The sequence below is a fragment of the Rhipicephalus sanguineus genome, chromosome 8 (assembly GCF_013339695.2).
Source record: "Rhipicephalus sanguineus isolate Rsan-2018 chromosome 8, BIME_Rsan_1.4, whole genome shotgun sequence".
Classification (NCBI taxonomy): domain Eukaryota; kingdom Metazoa; phylum Arthropoda; class Arachnida; order Ixodida; family Ixodidae; genus Rhipicephalus; species Rhipicephalus sanguineus.
This window is the reverse complement of record NC_051183.1, coordinates 38,101,948-38,123,046: the sequence shown is the minus strand read 5'-3', so window position 1 is coordinate 38,123,046 and position 21,099 is coordinate 38,101,948. Positions and strand designations below refer to the sequence as shown.

Genomic DNA, 21,099 nt, shown 5'->3' with positions numbered 1-21,099 from the left:
GACGTCATGGTAAATACTTTTGTTTCGCTTTTACCAAGTTTTACCGTTTTGCCATATTAAATGCATGTCTCAATGAATGAATGAATGAATGAATGAATGAATGAATGAATGAATGAATGAATGAATTCAATTTTGTGAAACAACAAAAGAGAATACAGGTTTCCTAAGGATTTAAACTCTGTAAGCAGAACGTTATTATATTTAAATACTACATTCTTCAGCAAGATTCGTGGTTGACCTCATATGGGCTACCGTAATACCCGAGTGAGCGTAGAATGGAAACCGGCGACACGAAAGGGAATTAAAAAAAACAGAATTTTAGAATGAAACTTTAGCTACGATGACTCGTGACCAGGATATCGAGAGGGCACTGAGGTTTATTTTGCACACCGTTACTCTATACGCCTGTTCTTGCTCTTCAGTCGCTGTTCATGCACGCTGGCAGGCTAGCACTAGCATGGCCCCAAATATTACGACGGTCTGTAAAAACTCAACGTTTTTCTTGTTGCGATACTGTAGTGCCACGGCAAAGGAAAGCGACACGAGCCAATGGCGAGATACACACAAACCGACCGCCTTCGATGAAGAACCTGTCCCGGTAAGTGAGCCCGAGCAAAACAAAGTTACTCGCTACGTAGCGAAAGTCGCACTGAGCGAGTGTTTTGGTGAATTCATCTGGGTGGATCAGCTTAATTCACCGAAAAGGCCGCGGCAGATTTTGGCGCCCATAACTTTCGGCGTTATTTTGTCCACAGCTCGGACATTAACGTCACTGTCGCCTTGGCGCTCACGCTTCTTGGCACGCGAGGAGAGCAGGTCCCTTTCTTTTGCCGCAGGTGCTCAGACTTGCAAGCCCGCCTTTCTGGTCTGCCTCGTGTAAAGTGTAAAGAAAAAGGCAGGTTCGAAACAAAAGACAACGCTGGCTGCGTATACCCCTGGAGAGAGGAAGAGACGGAGAGAAAAAATGTGGACGAGCGGGCGGTCTTCCTCAACCATCTGGCATTCTCCTAGCGTTGAGAAGGCAGGGCCTGGCGACACGCTTGCCGACGAGTCACACCGCAACTCAGGGCTCAGGGCCCACCTTTTTTTTTTTTTTTCGCGGACCACAGACGGAACCCGCTGTTTTAAAATTATTCCGGGTGCTAGCCAAAGGGGCCACACTCTCTCTCGCACGCGAGGAACCGCAAGGCTCAAGCCCTGAGTCGAGAAGGCAGTCGAGGAGCTGCTTCTCGCGGTCGCCCGAAGCCGTATTTTTGGGGTTCCCCTCCCGGCGTCGGTTGGTGGTGGTGGAGGCGACGCCGCGGTGGTGTTGTGTGTGTGTGCCTTGCTCACCGACGGAGAAAACAGACAATCGTGATCCCGGTTCTTTGTGCAGAAGCACAGGGACCGGTGTGCAACGAGTAAATCGCCCGGGCCCGGTGTCCCCTTCACTTGTCCGCGAAAACCGCTGTGTATATACCGTCATATTCGTGGTCCTCGTTCTTTTTGTGGAACCACGGACACCGGTGCTCAACGAGGAATCTGCGCGGTATCCCCCCACACTTATACGACAACCACGAAGACCACTGTGTGTATGCGCCGACGTTGCTGCTGGCAATGTGTCCTTTAACCGACTGGGACCGGCCGGATAACGAGGAGACGACGTCTTGTGTGCCCCCTTTTAAGTGACGCTTCTTTGATTCAGCGACGCCAAGTTCGGATAACAACCTGGTTTCAACCGGGCTCACACAACGGGCCGTTTAATGAGGCTTCACGCAATCGATTGGCGGAAGACCCTAACTAGGCCCTAGTTTGCAGGCTTGCCTTGGGTGGATTTCGCGCACATTCACGGGATCGTCCTTTTTTTTTTGTTTGTTTGTCTAAAAATTGGCAGGTAGGCTCCTTGCTCTACCGTGCTTATGGTACGACGGCACTCCAAGTTATAGCATCGTTGTAGCGAATCATTGGCCTTTGAGAGCAAAGTGTCTTGACATCATTTTCATCAATTTCAAAGGCGAGTCTCAGAACAGGCTATCTTAATCTAAGCGAGAAGATAGATTAGCAAATCGCTAGAGCTAACTGATGGCGATTACTTATCGGCTCGATATAAGGTTTGACAGATATTCGTAACAATAAGGGAACTGTCACGGAGACGGATGCACCTATTTACAGAGAGCTCAAGAAGAAACAGACGCAGGTCTCCGGGATGTCATTCCGGTAATGAATGTGATAATCATGACGCCAAAATGCAGTCGGATGAAGATTTGTATCCGAACCTACAGTGTCATTTACGTGATGAGCAGCATACATTCCGGTGTTTTCTGAAGGCTCGCCGAAGTTGTTGTAGATGGGTGATATAATGGAACGCACTTTTTGTTCATTCAGAAGCTGCCTTGGAATGTTTTGACGGAAGAACAGGCCGGTGATAAATGCTGTATTTATCCTGTGATAAAAAGCTCCTCTTGAAGAAGCGGCTAGTGGGAAGAGATTTAGGATGAGCGAATAGCGTTCGTACGCATAATACGCGGAGTCAGCGTGGCCTTCCTACTCAACGTTTTCATGCTTTTAAGGCACGTAAGTGCGTGACGATATTTGGTCGCAGTGATTACGGATCCTCCCGAGGCCTCCTTCGCGACAGTTGTGATAATGATTTTCACGCTGAGATCATCTTGTCGACGTTAGCTTTTTGATGAACATTGGGCGAACTGCAGTGTAGTGTAGATTCAACGTTTCGCAAGCACGACGTTTTGAGTCGTTTCCACGTGAACCGCCTGGCAACATCGAAGAACACAGCGCAGCGGCGTTCATCTCTGGTGTTAGTGGTGTTGACGCTGGTGAAATCGGATGTCAAAGGTGTGTCTCACCTCGGTGTAATGCGGTGTTTTTTCACGGTGCTTGTGCGGCGATGAGTGCGTGAGATGATGGACACCCTCACGGTACCAGAAGTGCACGAAGAAGACGGATCCCTGGCGCTCAGGCAGTACTTCCAGAATTGGACGCGACGCAGGTTAGTGTGTGGCCGGGTCTTGCACACAGGGGGTGTTGTTTTAATGCGATAGCGTTAAAGAGCTCGTTCCTCATAAATTCGGCTGTCAGCATCGTTCGCTGTGAGCGAAAAATCGTGATGGATGCAAATAATAAACCAAAAAAATAGGAGGGTTTCTTACGTGTCAGCTTAGGGTGACTCGAAGGCGAAAGCCATCTTGTTCTTTCTCTTCTCCGTCGATGCATTTATCCTCCTCCGCCACGGTCCGGGAAATTTTCTGCAAATAATGTGGTTTAACGCTGCCTTCAGGATCGGAGGCATCGCTAGCTTTGTGCACCTCAACTGGCTTTGCAATTTCTCTATGATCGTCCCAGCTTTGACCAGGCGACGATGTGGTGTGATGACGACTTCATGAAGACGTCACAAATTTTGGCGATCTGCGACATCACGACGAAGTCATACGGTGGCGTCACCGCGTGGTGATTTTTTCCATCACTCGTGTTGACGTCGCCGAGGACGCCGACGGTCAGTTTTCGCGTTTGATGAGGTATGTAGGGCTTTCGCCTTGATAAAAATCGTGGGCCCGAGGCGGAATTGCACCCAGGCCCTCTGCGTAGCCTGCAGGTGTTCTACTACCGAACATATCAGTGCTTGAAACTGTCTAGGAAAAGAAACCCAATGCAGGTGTCATATAGTGCTTGGAGTTGCGTTAAATCCTGTAGTACTGCGTTGCAGAAGCGCACCAGATGCCACACCTTGTGAATTGCGATAAGACTGGGCAGTTTAGAATGCTCACCCATCACACAGTGCCCGGGCATAATTACTCGTTATCATCGGCAAGAGCATCAACGAAACGTACAGCTGCGTCGGTGAGCGTACTGCTTTGCGGACGTGTAGCGGGTACTTGGCTCATTCGCAGGATGAGAACTTATGGCGTGGAGGGCACTTCGCAACTCTACTTGCAGTACGCGTTTTAGGATATCTTAAAACTGCTAGTGCTACGTGTACAGACGTGACTTTTCTTCCGGCATTGAAATCAAATTCTGAAGTACAAAAGAAACCCCGCTGTTTCGACAGTACAGAAATGGCATCGCGTTCGTTTCTGACGCAAGTGGTCTTGTACTTCACGCAAAATCGTTGACGTCATTGTGCCACATCGGCGAAATCGTACATCTCTATGTCTACCTTTACACCGTGTACATCTTTTCGACGAAAAAACGCTGGATTATTCGAGTTAAGCGGTTCGCCGAATAATGTTGTTTTACTCGTCTTTCGACCACGGACGCCAACCGTCAGAACGTAGCCATGTAGGTCTTCGCTGTAAAAAAACAAAAAAACACACACACACACATTCGCATTCACAATTTCGCAGACATATGCTAATGCATGCAGCTCAAACGTCACGAACAGCGATGACGCTGCACCTAGTAGAGCCGTGAAATTTTTCTGAAGTGACGATGTCTTTTGAAACCTAACCGACAGCTTTCAAACACCTTCGCCATATCCGATGCAATGGCACCGCTCTACCCATTTCAGATCTTTCGCTATATCCCAGCTAATTGCTTGTGTACTAGCCACTATATTCAAGCTACTTTCCAGCGGGTTCCACGTACCGGCTCTACCTATGCGGGTTCATTTTGCGTTCAACAATCTCGCAAAAGCAGTGATACTCTGGTGGTAGATGTTACTGGTCTGTAGATTATCGCATGCGGAACATCAACCTACAGAACATAAAGATTCAAGGGTAGCGTCCGAAATTTTTAAAGATGTTTGCGTCGTGTTGCTGGGGCATCGCGTTTCAGTTTTTTGTTCGTCAATGACGTGGGTGCCGCTGTCCAATCTGAAGGTAATTTGTAAAGGTTAGCTAGTAACTGGCCTCGCTCATTTTTAGGGGCGAAGCTCCTTAAAGCGGCACCCGTTCGTCCCTCGTAGTGCGTAACCAGTCGTAACGCTAGTACCAGATCTTGACCTCCAAGGTGGTGCCGGTGGGAGATTTCTCCTGTGCGTTGTTGAACAATAAAAAATTCGCAGCGTGCGCGTTAACTAAAAGCCGAATTCTTCTGTCTCTCATTCCCCATTAGCAGCCATTGGCATGTTCCAGTAGGAAACGTTAGTAGAAGTAGAAGTGTAAGTGTTAGCTAAAAGCCGACTTCTTCTGTCTCTCATTCCCATTAGCAGCCATTGTTTACCTCCAAGGTAGTGCCTGGTGAGATTTCTCCTGTGTGTGATTAAACAATAAAAATTTTGTTCAAAACGCCGTTGATTGATGAAATAAACCAACGAAAGACGCCAGATGTTTTCTAAAAGCAAAACGAAAAGACGCCAGCTGCTTAACGAAAGACGCCAGATGTTTTCTAAAGCAATGGTTTTCTAAACAATGAAAATTCACAGCGTACATGTAAAATTAAAGTGAGCTGCAAGTCGTCATAACTCTCATCGAACCTTTAGTATAAACGCGCCCGATTTCACGTCGGTGATGATGTACTGGGCAGAATTCACGGAAGATTCACGGTTTACCGATGAACCTCCGCAGCTTCGCCCACTCATCATCATTCACTCCGTGGATATGCTGTGATTTTTTTGTGCCGTCATCACTTTTGGCTGTTTCAGACAAACACCAAAATGGCGGATTGGGCCAGCTTTTAGACGTTCATGTTTCAAAAAATTTGTAGCGCACCGAAGCCACGGACAATGGCAGTGAACAGGACAGCGTCCACTTCCATTGTCCGCGTCTACGGTGCGCTTCAAACTAAATTTTTAAAGTATGCGGACAAGTTCGTCGTACACGTATGTACTAGAGTGGCTGGCCTTAGGAAATGAATGAATGCCGTGGCGAAATTTCCGGGAAAACGTGACGTCAATACTCAGCTCATGACATTTTTCTGGCAGAAACCAACTAACTATATTTCTTCTGACGAGCCTCATAATCATGTCGCGATTTTCGCACGCAAAACACCAGATATTATTATTATTATTATTATTATTATTATTATTATTATTATTATTATTATTATTATTATTATTATTATTATTATTATTATTATTATTATTATTATTAAGGTTCGAGGCACGCCTCTCTCACAGAGGCGCAGGGCACATGCTTCCCTGTTTCTTGGGTGGAGCTTCTGCTGAAATCCTATTGGCTGTCTCCAAGATAAGCCCACCGTACCGGCTCTTTACGGCGAACGTCATTTCATTGCCACGTCTTCGAAAAGCGACAACTAAATAAATCTGCCATCTCAAGGATACAGAAGCGCTGTTAGGAACACACAGCCGTACCCGCAAACGCAAGCACCACCTAGCGGCTACTTGGCGCTCCGGTCCTTGCTACACCTGAAGCACGGAGTTGCCAACCGCTAAGGTAATTTCGGCGAGCCAGCCCGGAAAGGCAACTGCTTGCTTTGTTGCGCCCGGGGGCCTCAGCACTCGCACGTGGAAGAAGTGCTGCAGGGGCTAGCTACTTCGAGATGAAATAAAGCAGACCAATAACGCAGTTTGCCGAGCATTCTCCTGTCCTGTGTTCTGTTTCCGCCGCGCAAAACCCAATCACGACGCACCGTCCACCCTATAGACGCTACCGCCCCCCACCCCCCTTTCTTGTATAGACGCACTCGCGGCAAAATCGCCTCGAGTACCCACTAAGATTACCTCGGAACATTACATCGCCCTCTTTGTACGACTTGGTCCGGTTGCAGAGGGGGGTTCAGGTATGTATAGAGGGCGCCACTGGTAGTGATTGCGCCTTGTTACAGTACCTGCAGCTTTTTCTCGTCCGTGCTTCGAATCTTTATCTTGCCTATTTTGTTTAGCTTTTTTTTTTTTTGCTCCGTTTTCTTCGCGTTGCTTTCCAAGGCCCTGCTTGTGCAGCCGTAAAGCTCCTTCTAACCGCCCACTCGCCAAGATCACCAGTTTTCTTTCCGTTACCATCGATTGCACGTCGCTCATTTTTCCAAGGAACTCTCCAAGGCATCGGCCAGGGGCGGAATACCGCGTTTTTCGGTTAGCACTCCGAGGACTATAATGCGCGTTCGCACGTGCTTAACAGATAGTTTTAGCACCAGGGACTGTAAGCTTTTGCGTTATTGTGTACTCAGGCTGCCGAACAGAAGAACGCGGGCAGAGTACAACAAGTTCGCGAGGTGCCTTGTGCATTCCCCTAAGACGACTCGAAGGTCGCGGGATCGAATCCCGGCCGCGGCGGCTGCATTTTCGGTGGAGGCGAAAATGTTTGAGGCCCGTCTACTTATATTTAGGTGCACATTAAAGAACCACAATTGGTCGAAATTTCCGGAGCCCTCCTCTGCGGCGTCCCTCGTAATCATATCGTGGCTTTGGGACGTTAAACCCCAAATATTATTATTATCATTATTAAGACGACTCGAACGCAAAAGTCTTCTTCTTTTTCATCTCAGTTGATGGTATACCAATCTCTGTGCTGAGTATAACGAAGAGATTGCCATAAAAATAAAGTAATTTTAAGGCAAGAAAAATACTAAGTAAAGATTGATTCTATAACCTGAATATCTCTGAACATTTAAGAAACTCCTGTAAGGCATCAGCAACCCTCCCGTTGCTGGCTCCAAGGGACGAAGAAAAATAAAGAAAATTTGGTGCATTTAAATACAACATAAGCAGGCGAAATACTGCATTTGAAGTTATTTTGCGTGAACTAGAACATCATTTACAAGACACGAAAAAATGCTCTAATGTATCCTGGACTCCACAAAAGGAGCAATAGCGGAGGACGTGAAACCAGCATTTTATGTCGACGTGGAGGACAAGGAAACATTCCTTTTCCTTGTCCAGACAAGCGCAAAAGAAAATGCTTCTTCCAAATGTCACACCTGTTGAAAATTGCCTCCAGATCCCATATGAGGTTCTTTATTGAGCCGAAAGCCTTGGATAACTTATCAAACACGAAAATTGACCGGCGTTCCGCGTCAGCGTCCCCCGTCGGCGGTCTCAACACGAGTTATACAAAAAGTCCTTATCATATGATATCACCATATGACGTCATTGTGATGTCAGAAATCGAGAAAAGTTCTGCCTTCATTATGACGTCATTGTAACGTCACGTGATGTCACATGATCAGGTCATCACGTGACATCGTAGATTGGTCAAAAGTGGACTTATCACGGAGGAAGTGCAAAACGTGATGAGGGGTCTCCCATCCTGGAGGCAGTGCAGAAATCATGTTGGGTGCAGAAAGATTTCGGAGAGTGGCGGGGCTGGATCGATACATCGGCTGAGAATAACAAAGAGATGGCTTTCGCCTTCCAGTCGTCTTAGGTGAATGCATGGGGCACCCTGTGATTTTTTTACTACTTTTTATATAGCAAGCCTCATACTTTATGTCATGTATGTTTCTGTTATAATCATGTTTTCGTTTTATGATTTTTTACTTTCTTTCGTATTCTGTTCGTCATCTTATATCTCTGTTTGCAGTATAGTCAACGAGCCAATTTTCTAACACTTCTGGGACAACTGACTATTTTGATTGCTTTAATTAGTCATATATCTTGTTTTTTCTTTGCCGTTGTAACTGATGTTTGTTAAATATGGTATTGTATGATTCTGTATTTGTTAATTTTGTATCTATAACGAAGTTTTTATTGTATCTGTAAGCTGTTGCCCCTCTCCTCTTCAATGTACGTTCGTACGCTGAGGGTATGTTAAAGATATATATTTGTACAAACTGCAGTACTCTGGGTACAAACTGCAGTGGGTCTGGATACAGAACAGTGCAAAACAACAGAGACAACATGAATAAAAACACACGAAATAAAATTAAAGCACCTACTATTCAATAGTGCCTAAAAGCAAGTTTAAAGAAACAGAACGAGCAGAGTCAGACCAAAAATTCTAGTCTTCGATTGCACTAGACAAAAATCTTGCTTATGACTGACTATTTGTCACAAGTTAGATGCGCTTATACTTGGGTACTCTGTATTATAAAAGTTCGGGACCGTGAGATCAAAGACGCTGAATCTACATTTCCGCTGCAACAGTGACGGCGCGCGTAGAATACGACGGCGGACTATATTCCGGAAGTTGCGGTATGCGAGTGGACGTCGTTTCGGCCCGGTTGTCAGGCACCATCGCGTTCCACCTTCTTAATTTGCTCTGTTTCTATGATTTTTTTTTGCTATTCTTGCTTCTGGCGAGGCAAATACTAATGCTGGGAAAAGAGGGCTTTACGTGCTTATTGCGCATCACGCATTTTGCCCTGTTACCTGGTGCTGATGAATCGATGGACGTAACAGCAAAGCAAAAAAAGAAAATCTCTCTCTCTCTCTCTCTCTCTATATATATATATATATATATATATATATATATATATATATATATATATATATATATATATATATATATATTAGGAGATGTTTCAGGTAACCCGTTTATCCGCACTGATCCATCCTTGCTCCTCTTGCCTGTAGTGCTGACTTTCCTGTCGAGCAAGCCTAATTCCGACTGCATACGTAATCGGATGGTCACGGGGTGTCCCTAGGCATGGGAGTGCTTACGCAAGCTTTCTGTGATAATATCTGCGGGGCGTGTTTCGTCTGTCTGTGCGTTTGTCGATTATTGCACTATTGTGCGTTCGCATAGTTTTCGGCTGCCTTTCCGCGCTCTTGATGCTCGTTTCCATCAAATGCAAACGTGATTCCTGTTGCGTGGTACGCGGGCAGACTTCAGCGCGAAACCGAACTCTGTTTTACCTATTCGAGGGACACAATGAGAAAAACGACTTCGTTCGTATTCGTCAGTTGCTCGTTAACTGTACCGAGGCTACCACGCTTGCCGCGAGAAGACGTTTGGTAAACGAGAAAGCGCGCGAAAAGGAAGTGCGGGTGGCGACACCACCTTGAAGTACCCGCGCCAATCGCCGTAGCTTTATAGCTTTTGACGGTGTCTGCTAACTCCTACATGTTGCCTAATCGGTAAAAATGACCTGACGGGGCCAGAGACTTAACATGCCAAGTTTCATGAAATTTCGTTGAGCCAAAGCCGCCGAATTGCGAAAATACACGTTACCTAATTCGTGACTGTTTGAAAGTTCCTTTTACAGCGAAAGCTGTTACGAGATCACAACAACCGTGCCACAGTTGTCCGCCGCCGCCACCGCCGGTGTCCGTAACTGCTATCGCGCGAAATAAGAAAAAATGATATCGGAAAAAAAAAATATCCAGGATTGGATGGGATTTGCACCCGGGCCCTCTGCGTGGCAGTCCAGTTTCCCACCACAGAGGCACGCTGGAGCAAGAAACTCCTTTGCAAAAAGACCCTATACAGGCGTCATGTCGGGCGAGGAATCACGTTGAGGGAGGTAGCATAGCGATATAGCGTGGCAGAAGAGTAAAATAACAACCAGGCGCCACGCAATGCTAACTGCGCAACGAGTGTGTGATTTAAAGCTTCCTACCCACTACAAAGTGCCCTGCATAATTCTCCATCGTCATCAGCCACATGGCATCAACAATGTGCACATGATGCCCCGCCACGGTGGTCTAGTGGTTATGGCGCTCGACTGCTGACCCGAAGGTCGCGGGACCGAATCCCGGCCGCGGCGGCTGCATTTTCGATGGAGGCGAAAATGTTTGAGGCCCGTGTACTTAAATTTAGGTGCACGTTAAAGAACCCCAGGTGGTCGAAATTCCCGGAGCCCTCCACTACGGCGTCCCTCATAATCATATCGTGGTTTTGGGACATTAAACCCCAGATATTATTATTATTAAAGTGCACATGATGTCTTACAAATGTGTAGCGCCTACCTCGCTTATCCACAGAAAGACTAACAATGGTATAGTTGGTGCTTCCCTACTTCACAAAAATTATGATTTATGGCGTAGTGGATACCTTTCATGTGTACTTGTATTAGTTGCCCCAAGAGAAATTAGAACAGGCTCTAGAAAGGCCGCTCTTCCAGCTTTCGCTGTGACTGTGCTGCGCTTTCCGCGCAGGCCTGTTTTTTCTTCTTTTTTTCTTATGTATGCTCCCCCATTATGTAATACCTCAACAGGGGCCTTTAAGGGTTAATAAATGATGAGGGTGCTGATGATGAAATCCGTGACGTCATGCACGGAGATTTCGGCGCGAAATTTAAAAACAGAACTGTGACTGATTTTCTCCTCTAATAATAAACTTATGACGGTGAAATTACCGGCATTAGAGTTTTCAGAGTGCACTTTATTAATCTAAACCGATTCATTACTTCGCTTTAATGTCCCTTTAAAGGAAGTTCGAAACAATGAATGGATCTCATTGGAGATAACGATCTAAAACTATTGTACATTTCCGAAACCAGAGACACCTCGCATTCTAAACGTCTCAAGGCTTTCATCGAGTTCAGCGTAGTTTAAGGCTAGACTTACTTCGACGGCACCTTCTATGGAACGCCTGATATGCTCTTTCGGATAGGGCCCTTGCCTCGAGGGATCGTCCCGTCGTTTTCTAAAAAGGAAAAAAGGAAAGAAAGAATATTTAATGCCTTCTCAAGGTGCATAACATTAGCGCTAAATGTATAAAAGGCCGGGATGGACGCGAAGTGCAGCACTAAACGCGGAATGCGATTACCGAAGCTGCAGATAAGAAAAAGAAATGGCCGAGGCTTCTGATGAAAGAACTTTGCCTCATTCGCGGTGTTCAGAGAAGAAAAAAAAAATGAGGGTGCGAACCGATTTTCTCGTTAAATGACCGCATTGGGGAGTCTCAAGAAGGAAGTGAAGTTTTAACGAATGTAAAATAGTATAAAACGTGAAATAACGAAGATCCATTACCTTCCATCTTATTCCGTCAAACGCAAAAATGTAAAAAAAAAGTCCATTCAAAATGGATCCACCATTAGCAAAGCCTGACGGTGCCAGGAGAGTGCTGGAGAGTTTTAGGGAAGCCGCTTAGCGGTTACCTGGAAGGAACTTGGAAGTACCGAATGGGCACTCAAAAAAAAAAAAAAAAACAAGTTAAGAAATAATTTCTCCCTTAAATGATCCGTTAAGAGGTCGGCAGCGCGAAGTTTCAGGGCAAGCAATTTTAAAGAAAAAATAAGAAGTCTTAAAGGGGCTATGACACTGTCGCCAATAATTCGCGGTTTTCCGCAAAAAATAGAAGTAGAGGGTCTATTGTACCTATAAATACGTGAAAAATGGACTGTAAAGGAATATTTCCTACAAAATAGCCATAGAAGTCGCCGACTAGAAACCCCGCCCACTGACGGCGACTTCCATTTCACCATGGCGTGTGTAACTTCGTGATGCATGGAGTGGAACCGTCGTCTCCCACTAAAGTTTGAGCTGCTGCAAATCGTTCAGTTTCGATGCGACGCTGAAGAAAACTGAAATATCTCCACTGCACGCGCAGCTGAGCAAAGAAGAAAATCGTGCGCCGGAATATGGACACTCGCGCGGCAGGCAGTTTGTTACGTCACGGCTCGCTAGTGCGACAGTGTTGCCCGACTCTCACGCCGCTCGCGTGTTTATAAAAATAACCAAATATAAGTTAAGTGCTCGGCCAAATTCGCTAAAGTTTCGCCAGCTCGCTTGTGAACGCGCAAGGATTAAGTGACGTAACACAGATTATGATCGAAAGTTGGGTGTCATGGCCCCTCTAATAACCGCGAAATTACGATAGCGTTTTTTGTCTTGTTCGTGTGTCGAGTGGTGAAGGTGGTTATTGATCATGGATGGATGGATGCTATGAGCGTCCCCTTTATAACGGGGCGGTGACAAGTGTGCCACCAGGCTCGACAAAAAAAAAAAAAACCTTTACTCTTCTTTTTCTTAGCGTTGGTCTAGTGTCTTTACTTCGATTAAAACTGTCTTACTCCAGAAAAAAAAAACTTAAGTTTTCAGCTCCGTTCTCTGCCCTTTATGGCAGAATGTCCTTTTTTTTTCAATATTTATTTTTGTCCTTTCTCTCTAGTTTTCTGCCACCAATACTCTAACCGTCTCTTACTTATTTCAATCGCGGGTGTGTTCAGCTTTCCATTGTCTCTAAAACCCAAGGCGTCATGTAGGCTCGTGCCCAAACGTACACCTGGGTGGATGTCTCCACATTCAATCAGAACATGCTCCGCCGTTTTCTTATCTTCCCCGCAGCACGTGCATTGTTCTTCTTCTTTACTGAATCTCGCTTTATAGCTACTCGTTCTAGGGCAACCCGATCTCGCTTCAAACAGTAAAGCGCTTCCCATTGAATTGTCGTAAAATGCCTCCCTCCTTATTTCATTTTTGCCCTTTCGGTAGTTACTTAAAGCCGGTTTTTTCTCCATAGCTGCCATCCAGTAAATCCTCTCCGCCTCTCTGACTTTTCGCTTAACGCTCTTTGTTGACATACTGCTTACACTACCAGCCGTATATTTACTAGTGAGCCTCCTGGTTCTTTTTCTCCACTGTGTGTCCACGCTCTTCCTATACAAGTAACGGAACACCTTCTCTGCCCATCTACTCTCCTTCATATTCCTTAGCCTTTCTTCGAACCTTATTTTGCTCTGAGCCTCCCTCGCCTCAAAACCTGCCCATCCCATATCGCCCTTTACAGCCTCATTTGTCGTCTTCCCGTGAGCACCCAACGCGCGGCGTCCCACAGTCCTTTGATTTATATCCATTCCCGATTGCACCTCTGCCCTCATGCACACCACTGAGTTCCCAAAAGTAAGCCCGGAACCATTACACCTTTCCACAGACCTCGAAGCACCTCGTACCTATTGTATACCCACAATGCTCTGTGCTTCATTATCGCAGCATTCCTCTTTCCCTTTGCTGCCGAGGCTTTTTCCTGTACCTCCATGTACCTGTCACCCTCATTTATCCATACTCCGAGGTACTTGTATTCGCTCACCCTCGGTATTTCTTGGCCCTGTATTGACACCGCCTGATCACAAGGATCATTGAATACCATCAATCCACATTTTGTTACTCTAAATCCTAGTCCTAGAGCTTCCCCTTCCCTTCCTCATATATCCGCCAGCTGCTGTATATCCTCTCGACTGTCAGCAAATAAGACAATATCGTCAGCATAAAATAATCCTGGAAGCTTCTGCTCAATCTTCACGCCGCCCTGTTTGTGTGACAGATTAAAAGCAAAGTTGCTACCTTCTAGCGCTTTTTTCATATTCACCATGTCCATCATGAATAACAGCGGGGACAAAGGACATCCCTGTCTCAGCCCCTTGCTAATGTCAACGTTCTTTTTGCTGCTCATTCCTTCCCATTCTATGCAAACTGTATTTTCTCGGTATATCTCGGGTATCATGGATGGATGGATGGATGCTATGAGCGTCCCCTTTAAAACGGGGCGGTGACATGTCTGCCACCAGGCTCGAAGAAAAAAAAAAAAAAAAAAAAAAAAAACTTCCTTGTTTCATGTTGGCCTTGTTTCATCATTGGTCCTCAACTTCCCGCCCTCTATCGGCGAGTCCTTGAAACCTCGTCGCGAGGTGCCTCATTTGCAGCGCCGGTGCCGCCACATCAGATATCTTAGTTCGCTGGTCAATGTTATAGACTTCCAATCCGCTAAGTGTCGGCCGGTTTCCGCTCGCTCCCAACGCCGTCTCTTATCTATATCAACGGCAACACCACGGTCGAATAGATTCGGCGGCCACCCTCACGGTATAATTTTTGTGTTTGTTTGCAGGGTGTTATACCATACTACCCCAATGCACTTAATGTCAGTGCTTGGAATCTACTAACGCGCCCGTGGACACGAGAGCGGTGATAAACAGACGCCAAGTCAAGCGTGGTGCTGTTTCTGCGCGGTTCTCGAGTCTTTTCTTCCCTCTAGGTCCAATCGGAAATGTCACCCTCACTTCCTCCGGTCCAGCGCCCTATTACAGCTCAGAAAATCTACTCGCCTTCTTAGCAGTCTCAGGCCTTCCCAGGAGCAAAGAGAAGGAGGATCGCGGGAGGCTGCTCTGATGTCCCGAGCTCAAAGTCTCTCAGTGTCTTCCGACTCGGAAGGCCAGTCCTGTCCGACTTAATATTTTATCTTCTGTAGGCTTAGCGGTTGATTGAGCAGGCCGAATTAAGTGTGGTGTGTCTCCCCCCCCCCCCTCCCCCGGCCTTCCAACTCGCTTCCAGCGTATCTTTCGTTATCTATTTCTCTCTACCTGCCTTCTATGTTTCTATTTCGCGCAGCTCTCTTAGATTCTGTACCACAGTAAGGCAAAGAGGAACTGTTGCAAGATCGGGATTATGGAAGGTTCCTGTAATTTCTTCTTTCGTTGTTTCTCATCATATCTTTTTCTTAGGGTTTGGCGGTGCTCGTTGGAACCTCGATTCGGCGTGCGGTCTCTTCTCTATCTGTCCCGGCCAATTGATCTCACGAACGCTCCTTCTTTCTTATCATTCTATCTGTATTTTTGTTTTGTTTTTTTGTCTTCGCCTTCACTACGGTCGTTCGGGCAACTAGCGATTCCGAGCTTTGCTCCTCCTTCTCATCCAGACTTTCGTTTCCTTTTTTTTTTTATCTACGGCTGTTCCTCGAAACGAGATCGCTAATTTCACCAGGGAGAAGGCCGAAAAAAAAAAGATAGTTGCGCTGGCCGAAATGTCAGGCCTTGTTACGGCAGAAGTTTGGAAGAGCGTCCACTTCCTGGTCTAAGTTTGTAGTAGCTTTTTTTATTCTTATTTCGTTTTATTTTTTATATTGTTTTAGCCAGTTAAACTAGAACGCTGTGAAAGGAAGTCGGAAATGAGAGCTATCTCGCAGAATACAGAACGGTAATTATATTCGAAGCTAATATCCTGCGCGCTAATTGCTAGCGTTTCGTATTTAGAGTGCGGTGAAGCAAATAATGAATACGGTTGAATGAATAGCAATAACTACCACGTCAAACCAACGCCTTCGCTACGAAGGACATTCACTGAGGTTTCCGTTGAAATCAGTCGGAATAGCGTACTTGTATCGGTAACAGCGCTGCATAACTGAAATACACAAAACACGAAAAAAGCACATAAAACTTGGCCATTCATCGTATCTTCGTCTCAGCGCCTGATCATTTATACTTCATTCACGTTCTACCTGATAGGGTGTCAATTACACCAGTGTGAATGCCACCCTAGATGAACTGCGTTAATCATATGTTAGACCTCGACCCGTATGCATATTCATATTCTAGACATATCATCAAGCCCACTTTTTAACCCGCTATTTTGCTAAGCCTAACGCTTTTCAGTTTACCTTTTTCCCGCGTCTTTCATTAAAGTTTAACCGTCTAACCGTTCCTCGTCAATGCAGAAAACTTTCGCGAGAGGGAGTGATGTGAGAATTGAGAAAAAGAAGATGGCTCTCACCTTCGAGTCGTCTTAGGCGACTTGTTGATGTCTAGTGTTGGCGAGCGGCGATGCCGCCTCTATGTTCCCACGCTTACTCAGCGTGCCGTCTCAAGCTTCGATGGTGTTTGCTAGGACTTGCAAAATATTTTACGCATAAAAATGAATTGCATAGCGCTCTACGGGAGGCCCAGGCATTACAGGGCGAGCTTCAGTAAATTTTACAGAGGCGATGTGGGCAAATACTAAAATAATAAAAAAAGATCCTAAAATGCAGGATATCCCACTGACATTCAGGTGGTCAAGTTAAAAAAAAAGATCTTTTTGCCGTCATATTCCTGTCTAATAATAAGCCCATGTTCGTGATGGTAACGGCAATATAAATCTCCAGCAATAATTTATTATACACGTGATGTTTCACATGAGTACTTTAGTGTAGTTGAGGATTAATGAATAAAACAAAATATGCAAGGCGAGCTAGAGTTCAGACCCTGATTAATCATCCTTAGTATTCGCTAGTTTAACGAAACCGAGACAGCAGCACGGATCGTTCATCATTAGTACATGTAGCCGAATGTATATTTAACAAGCTGTATAGAGCTCAAGGTGTTGTTCGCTTCGTTAAAGTACTACCGATCGTTAGTGTGGATGCCGCGCCTCAGCGTGCGTCAACCATACCACTCGCGTGGGCTTCTCAGAATCACAGTCCCCTGAGCCTGTGCTCAGCCAAGCAACGTAATAAAAAGGAGCGCTCGGTTCGAACTAAATCTCGAAGCTTCGGGAAAGGTGCTAGTTTGCATGCATCAGGGTTTCGAACGAAACTTCGCTCGCAGTAGTTGGCGTACCACTTCTTTTGTGTGTCTGTTGACATTTCGTTGCCTTCTTAACGTTGTTGTTTTGCTCAGGCGCAGCGGAATAGCACGAGGGATTTCCGTGGCTTATTTTCCTGAACTCTATGTGACTATAGCAGGCTTAAGTTAGGTAAACTTAGCGTGAGAAAAACAGGACTTAGAGGTAATGATTTTGCTTTTTTTGGATAACCCGCGGCACTCCGCGCGTTTCCGTCGACATTTAGTTGCCTTTAGATGTGATTGTTTTGTTCGCGCTTGGCTATAAACACCATGAAAGATTTGTGCAAGTTTTTTTTTTTGGCGAACTTTTGTTGACTCTGGAAAGTCTAACAAAAGAAAAGCGTTTGTTGACTGCAGAAAGCCTAACCAATGGAAGCCGAGTGTCAGAAAGCAGGGACACTGAAGTAATGATTTGTTATTCTTTGGATAAACCGTGCGGCTCAGCGCTTTTGAATACCGAATAATAATGGTGTTGCTGTGGCGTTTTCTCTACTGTATATGCCGCAAGGTGGTAAAAAATGTCTTAGGATAAGAAATAATGCACCGAAATGTGACGAACACTAGACTGGCAAGATGGCTGCCCAAGAAAAACAACACCTCCGATCGATAGGGTGCGCTGTACAAAAGAAAAAAAAGATCACATGGTTCCTTGTGCGAGTGCGGTATTCGCCGCCACTACCCGGACGAGAGAGTGTGTACCCCAGGACGACTGGCTGAGCGGTGGCGAGCCGCCCTTCTCAGCCCACATCTAGTGAACCAAATCTGGGCTGTCCGACGAGCCAGGGCTATCGCCGATGACATCGCACGATATTCCCCGGACGATGGCTCCTGGAGGCCTAGCCCGGGCCAGTGATTCCTCGTTGGACTCTAAATAAAGTTTATTACCTACCTACCTTGTGCCTTAACCTAAAAATACCCGCAGGCGAAAGCCGTGCTTTTCCTTTTCTTCTTCGTTTTCATGTCAGTCGATTCTATTGATTACACCCCCCCCCCCCCCACCGCGCGAAAGCTTCCTGCTCACCCATTAAGCACCACATGTCATCATGATTTATGCACATCACGTGGTTTTGCACTGCCTCTCGGATGGGCCGACTCTTGACCAAGCGATGATGTCGTGCGATGAAGTCACAAATTTTTGAGATCTGCGACGTCATCATTACATCACATGATGAGGTCATCACTTGATGATTTCCGGCTTCAATTCATGTCGACGCCGCCGGCAACTCCGGCGGTCACTTTTCGCGTTTGATGAGGTATTTAAAGCTTTCGCCTAAGAAAACTTCTTTGTTTTTAGAATACTGGCTCACGCTCGCCACACCTGGTGAGCTGTTGGCAATGCATAGTCTTCTTCTACAGTTCTCACCTATCTATCTATCTATCTATCTATCTATCTATCTATCTATCTATCTATCTATCTATCTATCTATCTATCTATCTATCTATCTATCTATCTATCTATCTATCTATCTATCTATCTATCTATCTATCTATCTATCTATCTATCTATCTATCTATCTATCTATCTATCTATCTATCTATCTATCTATCTATCTATCTATCTATCTATCTATCTATCTATCTATCTATCTATCTATCTATCTATCTATCTATCTATGTGATACGTCTTCTCTATAACCGGGTGGGGCCCATATACTGGTGGCATTGTTTGAAGTGAAAACCAGAACGCCTCTAAAGATGCGTTCCCTACGGAGACCTTAAAAAAACGTGACGCGCGGACCTCCCATGAAGATGGATGGGCTTGAGTTCGCGAGGACGGCTATTCGTCGGTTGATCTCTTAGTTTTGGCTTACGCAACTCGGAGGCCCGTCCCGCGCCTTTTGACGATCGAAAACTATTATTGGCATGCAAATACATTGAAAGCGTAATAAAGCATTCGAAAATTCTGTATCACTCCACAACGATGAATAAGCAAGAGGCGTGTATTCTATGTCAGTCTGTCGGAATATATATATATATATATATATATATATATATATATATCCTGAGTCAGAACAACATATATTCGGGAAAGGAAGATAAGCACATACTGTCAATAGCAAGTTGAAGGTCCTAAGCTGTGATTGATGTTGATGGCGCTCAAAGAATGCATACACGGCTGTAAATATGGCCCCAACATCGCAGCGAAAATATCGGATGTTTCGGAATATCGGAATGGTCGAAAATATGGAATATGAAACATAAGGAAATATGGGACTGACTTTATGTTCACAATCACGATTTGCATTCCTGATAGTTGAGCATTCTGTAGATGATCCGTTGTATAATGAAATGTGCTAAACATTTGTTGCAAATCGATGCGCTGATTTCCAATGAGATTGGGGCCTTGTGGCAAGAAATAAAGGCTTTGATTATTTATATAACTTTTTTAGTTACACTTTTTCGAAGTGCCATTATAAAGTGTTTCTTTTTGGACCCAAACTAGCCTATGGCTATGGGTCCACGCAGTGTATGCAGACTTTCTGTAAAAAATGTGAGCAATAAAGTTCAATTCAATTCAGTTCAATTCAACAACTCGCGCCACGCTACGGAACACGAAGTTCTCACGAAGCAATGTTGCGGTGGCTGCGAGGGGCTTTATCCATTTTAGCTGAACTTCAGGAGAACTTTTACGAGTATATTCTCCAGCAAGAGGAGGTGTTGCCAGCAGCATGTAGCCAGGTGAAGTTCAATAAGTAGCAAAAATAAAGAAACAGTGGATTTGTTTGGTAGATACTGCAATAAAGAACACTGATTTCGTTGGCTTCCAATGTTAGTGTACACCCCCCCCCCCCCCCCCCCGTTCCCGTCGTCCCGACTTCCTTCATTGAACAGTTGGCAACGCTAAGTGTAACCGAGTATAGTGCTGATAGTTCTTAGCATGTCATTATTGAATCCTTTAAGCATGCTGTATCAATTGGGTGGAGGGATGATAATTCATCGACAAGATCTTAACTGCACGTGCTTCACCTAAAATGGTTCACCAAGGATTGTTCACCTAGAATGACTCTTTGCAACACATCGTCCTAATTTGGAGACGCCACTTGCCTTTGCCCATTCTGTGCAGTACAAGCAAGGAAGAGACCACAAACATTAAGCAGTCTTGCTGCTTGAGGTTCCTTTGTATCACTTCTTGTTCAAATATCTTGCTACTCACGATCGCTTTGGTGAAGCTAGTTCCTTGTTCAAAGAGACGATGAACCTTGGGCATTTCAGTGAACCTTACAATAATTTTTGTAACCTTTTTAGGAATGCTAGCTGGCCGCAGATAACTATAGCGTGTAATTTGAGTGCATGAGTAGTTCAGTCGGTTTATGAATAAATATAGCTTGACTGGCTGTACTATGATTAGATAGTTATTATATATGTAGTTACAATGAATTTCTGTAATGTACACCGTAATTTATTCCGACACTTCCACTTGATTTAAATTTTGTGTCCAGATCCTCGGCATCAGATTGTGCAAATTTCACTAATTTATAGACAGTCCATCATAATGCGTGCGTGTCGCAAAGGATAATGCTGGGTTTCCTGACTCTTAGGCGTTCATCCTTCCTTTCATAATGGCTGCCGGCTTTTCGCTAAGGTGTTTGTGACATATTTTGCCAACGCGGTGAAGCTGTTTTGTTCTCTTTGGATGGATTATGGCTTCAACATCAAGAAAACGGTTTGCAAAAAAAAAGAAATAAAGATGTCCCGGGCTGATATAACCAATAGCGTGTGGGAAATTCTATCACATGCAGCGTGCGAAACGTGCTGCATTCTGCAATTTCCGTTCGGTAAACAAGCACCCTGAGTAAAACGCTATATCTAACTGCCAATGTTTAACTATATGATATGATATACATTGTAGGGGCCATATATAAAGTCATACCTGGGCCTACCGATATCGACGTTGTATTACCGATTAAAATGACTTACATTTTGCATGACTAGAGCTGTGGCCAATTCTTCAATCGAAATATTGCAGTGAATTAGGCTTTTGTACAAAAGGATTTGCCGCAGATTGCACTGAGT

The 21,099-nt window shown here is 45.1% G+C and overlaps 1 protein-coding gene across 2 annotated transcripts in view; it reads left to right on the top strand.

The window, feature by feature from the left end:
* Positions 1-21,099, top strand: part of LOC119401738 (eye-specific diacylglycerol kinase) — a 604,253-nt gene that overhangs the window by 200,325 nt on the left and 382,829 nt on the right. The window contains exon 1 of one of the 2 annotated variants that reach the window (XM_049418127.1): positions 2,797-2,986. The exons of the other annotated variant lie outside the window; for it this stretch is intronic. Within the exon in view, the coding sequence (XP_049274084.1) occupies positions 2,898-2,986 (89 nt within the window). The 5' untranslated portion in view covers positions 2,797-2,897. Of the gene's footprint in view, positions 1-2,796; positions 2,987-21,099 lie in introns of those variants that run through there. 2 annotated transcript variants of the gene reach the window in all.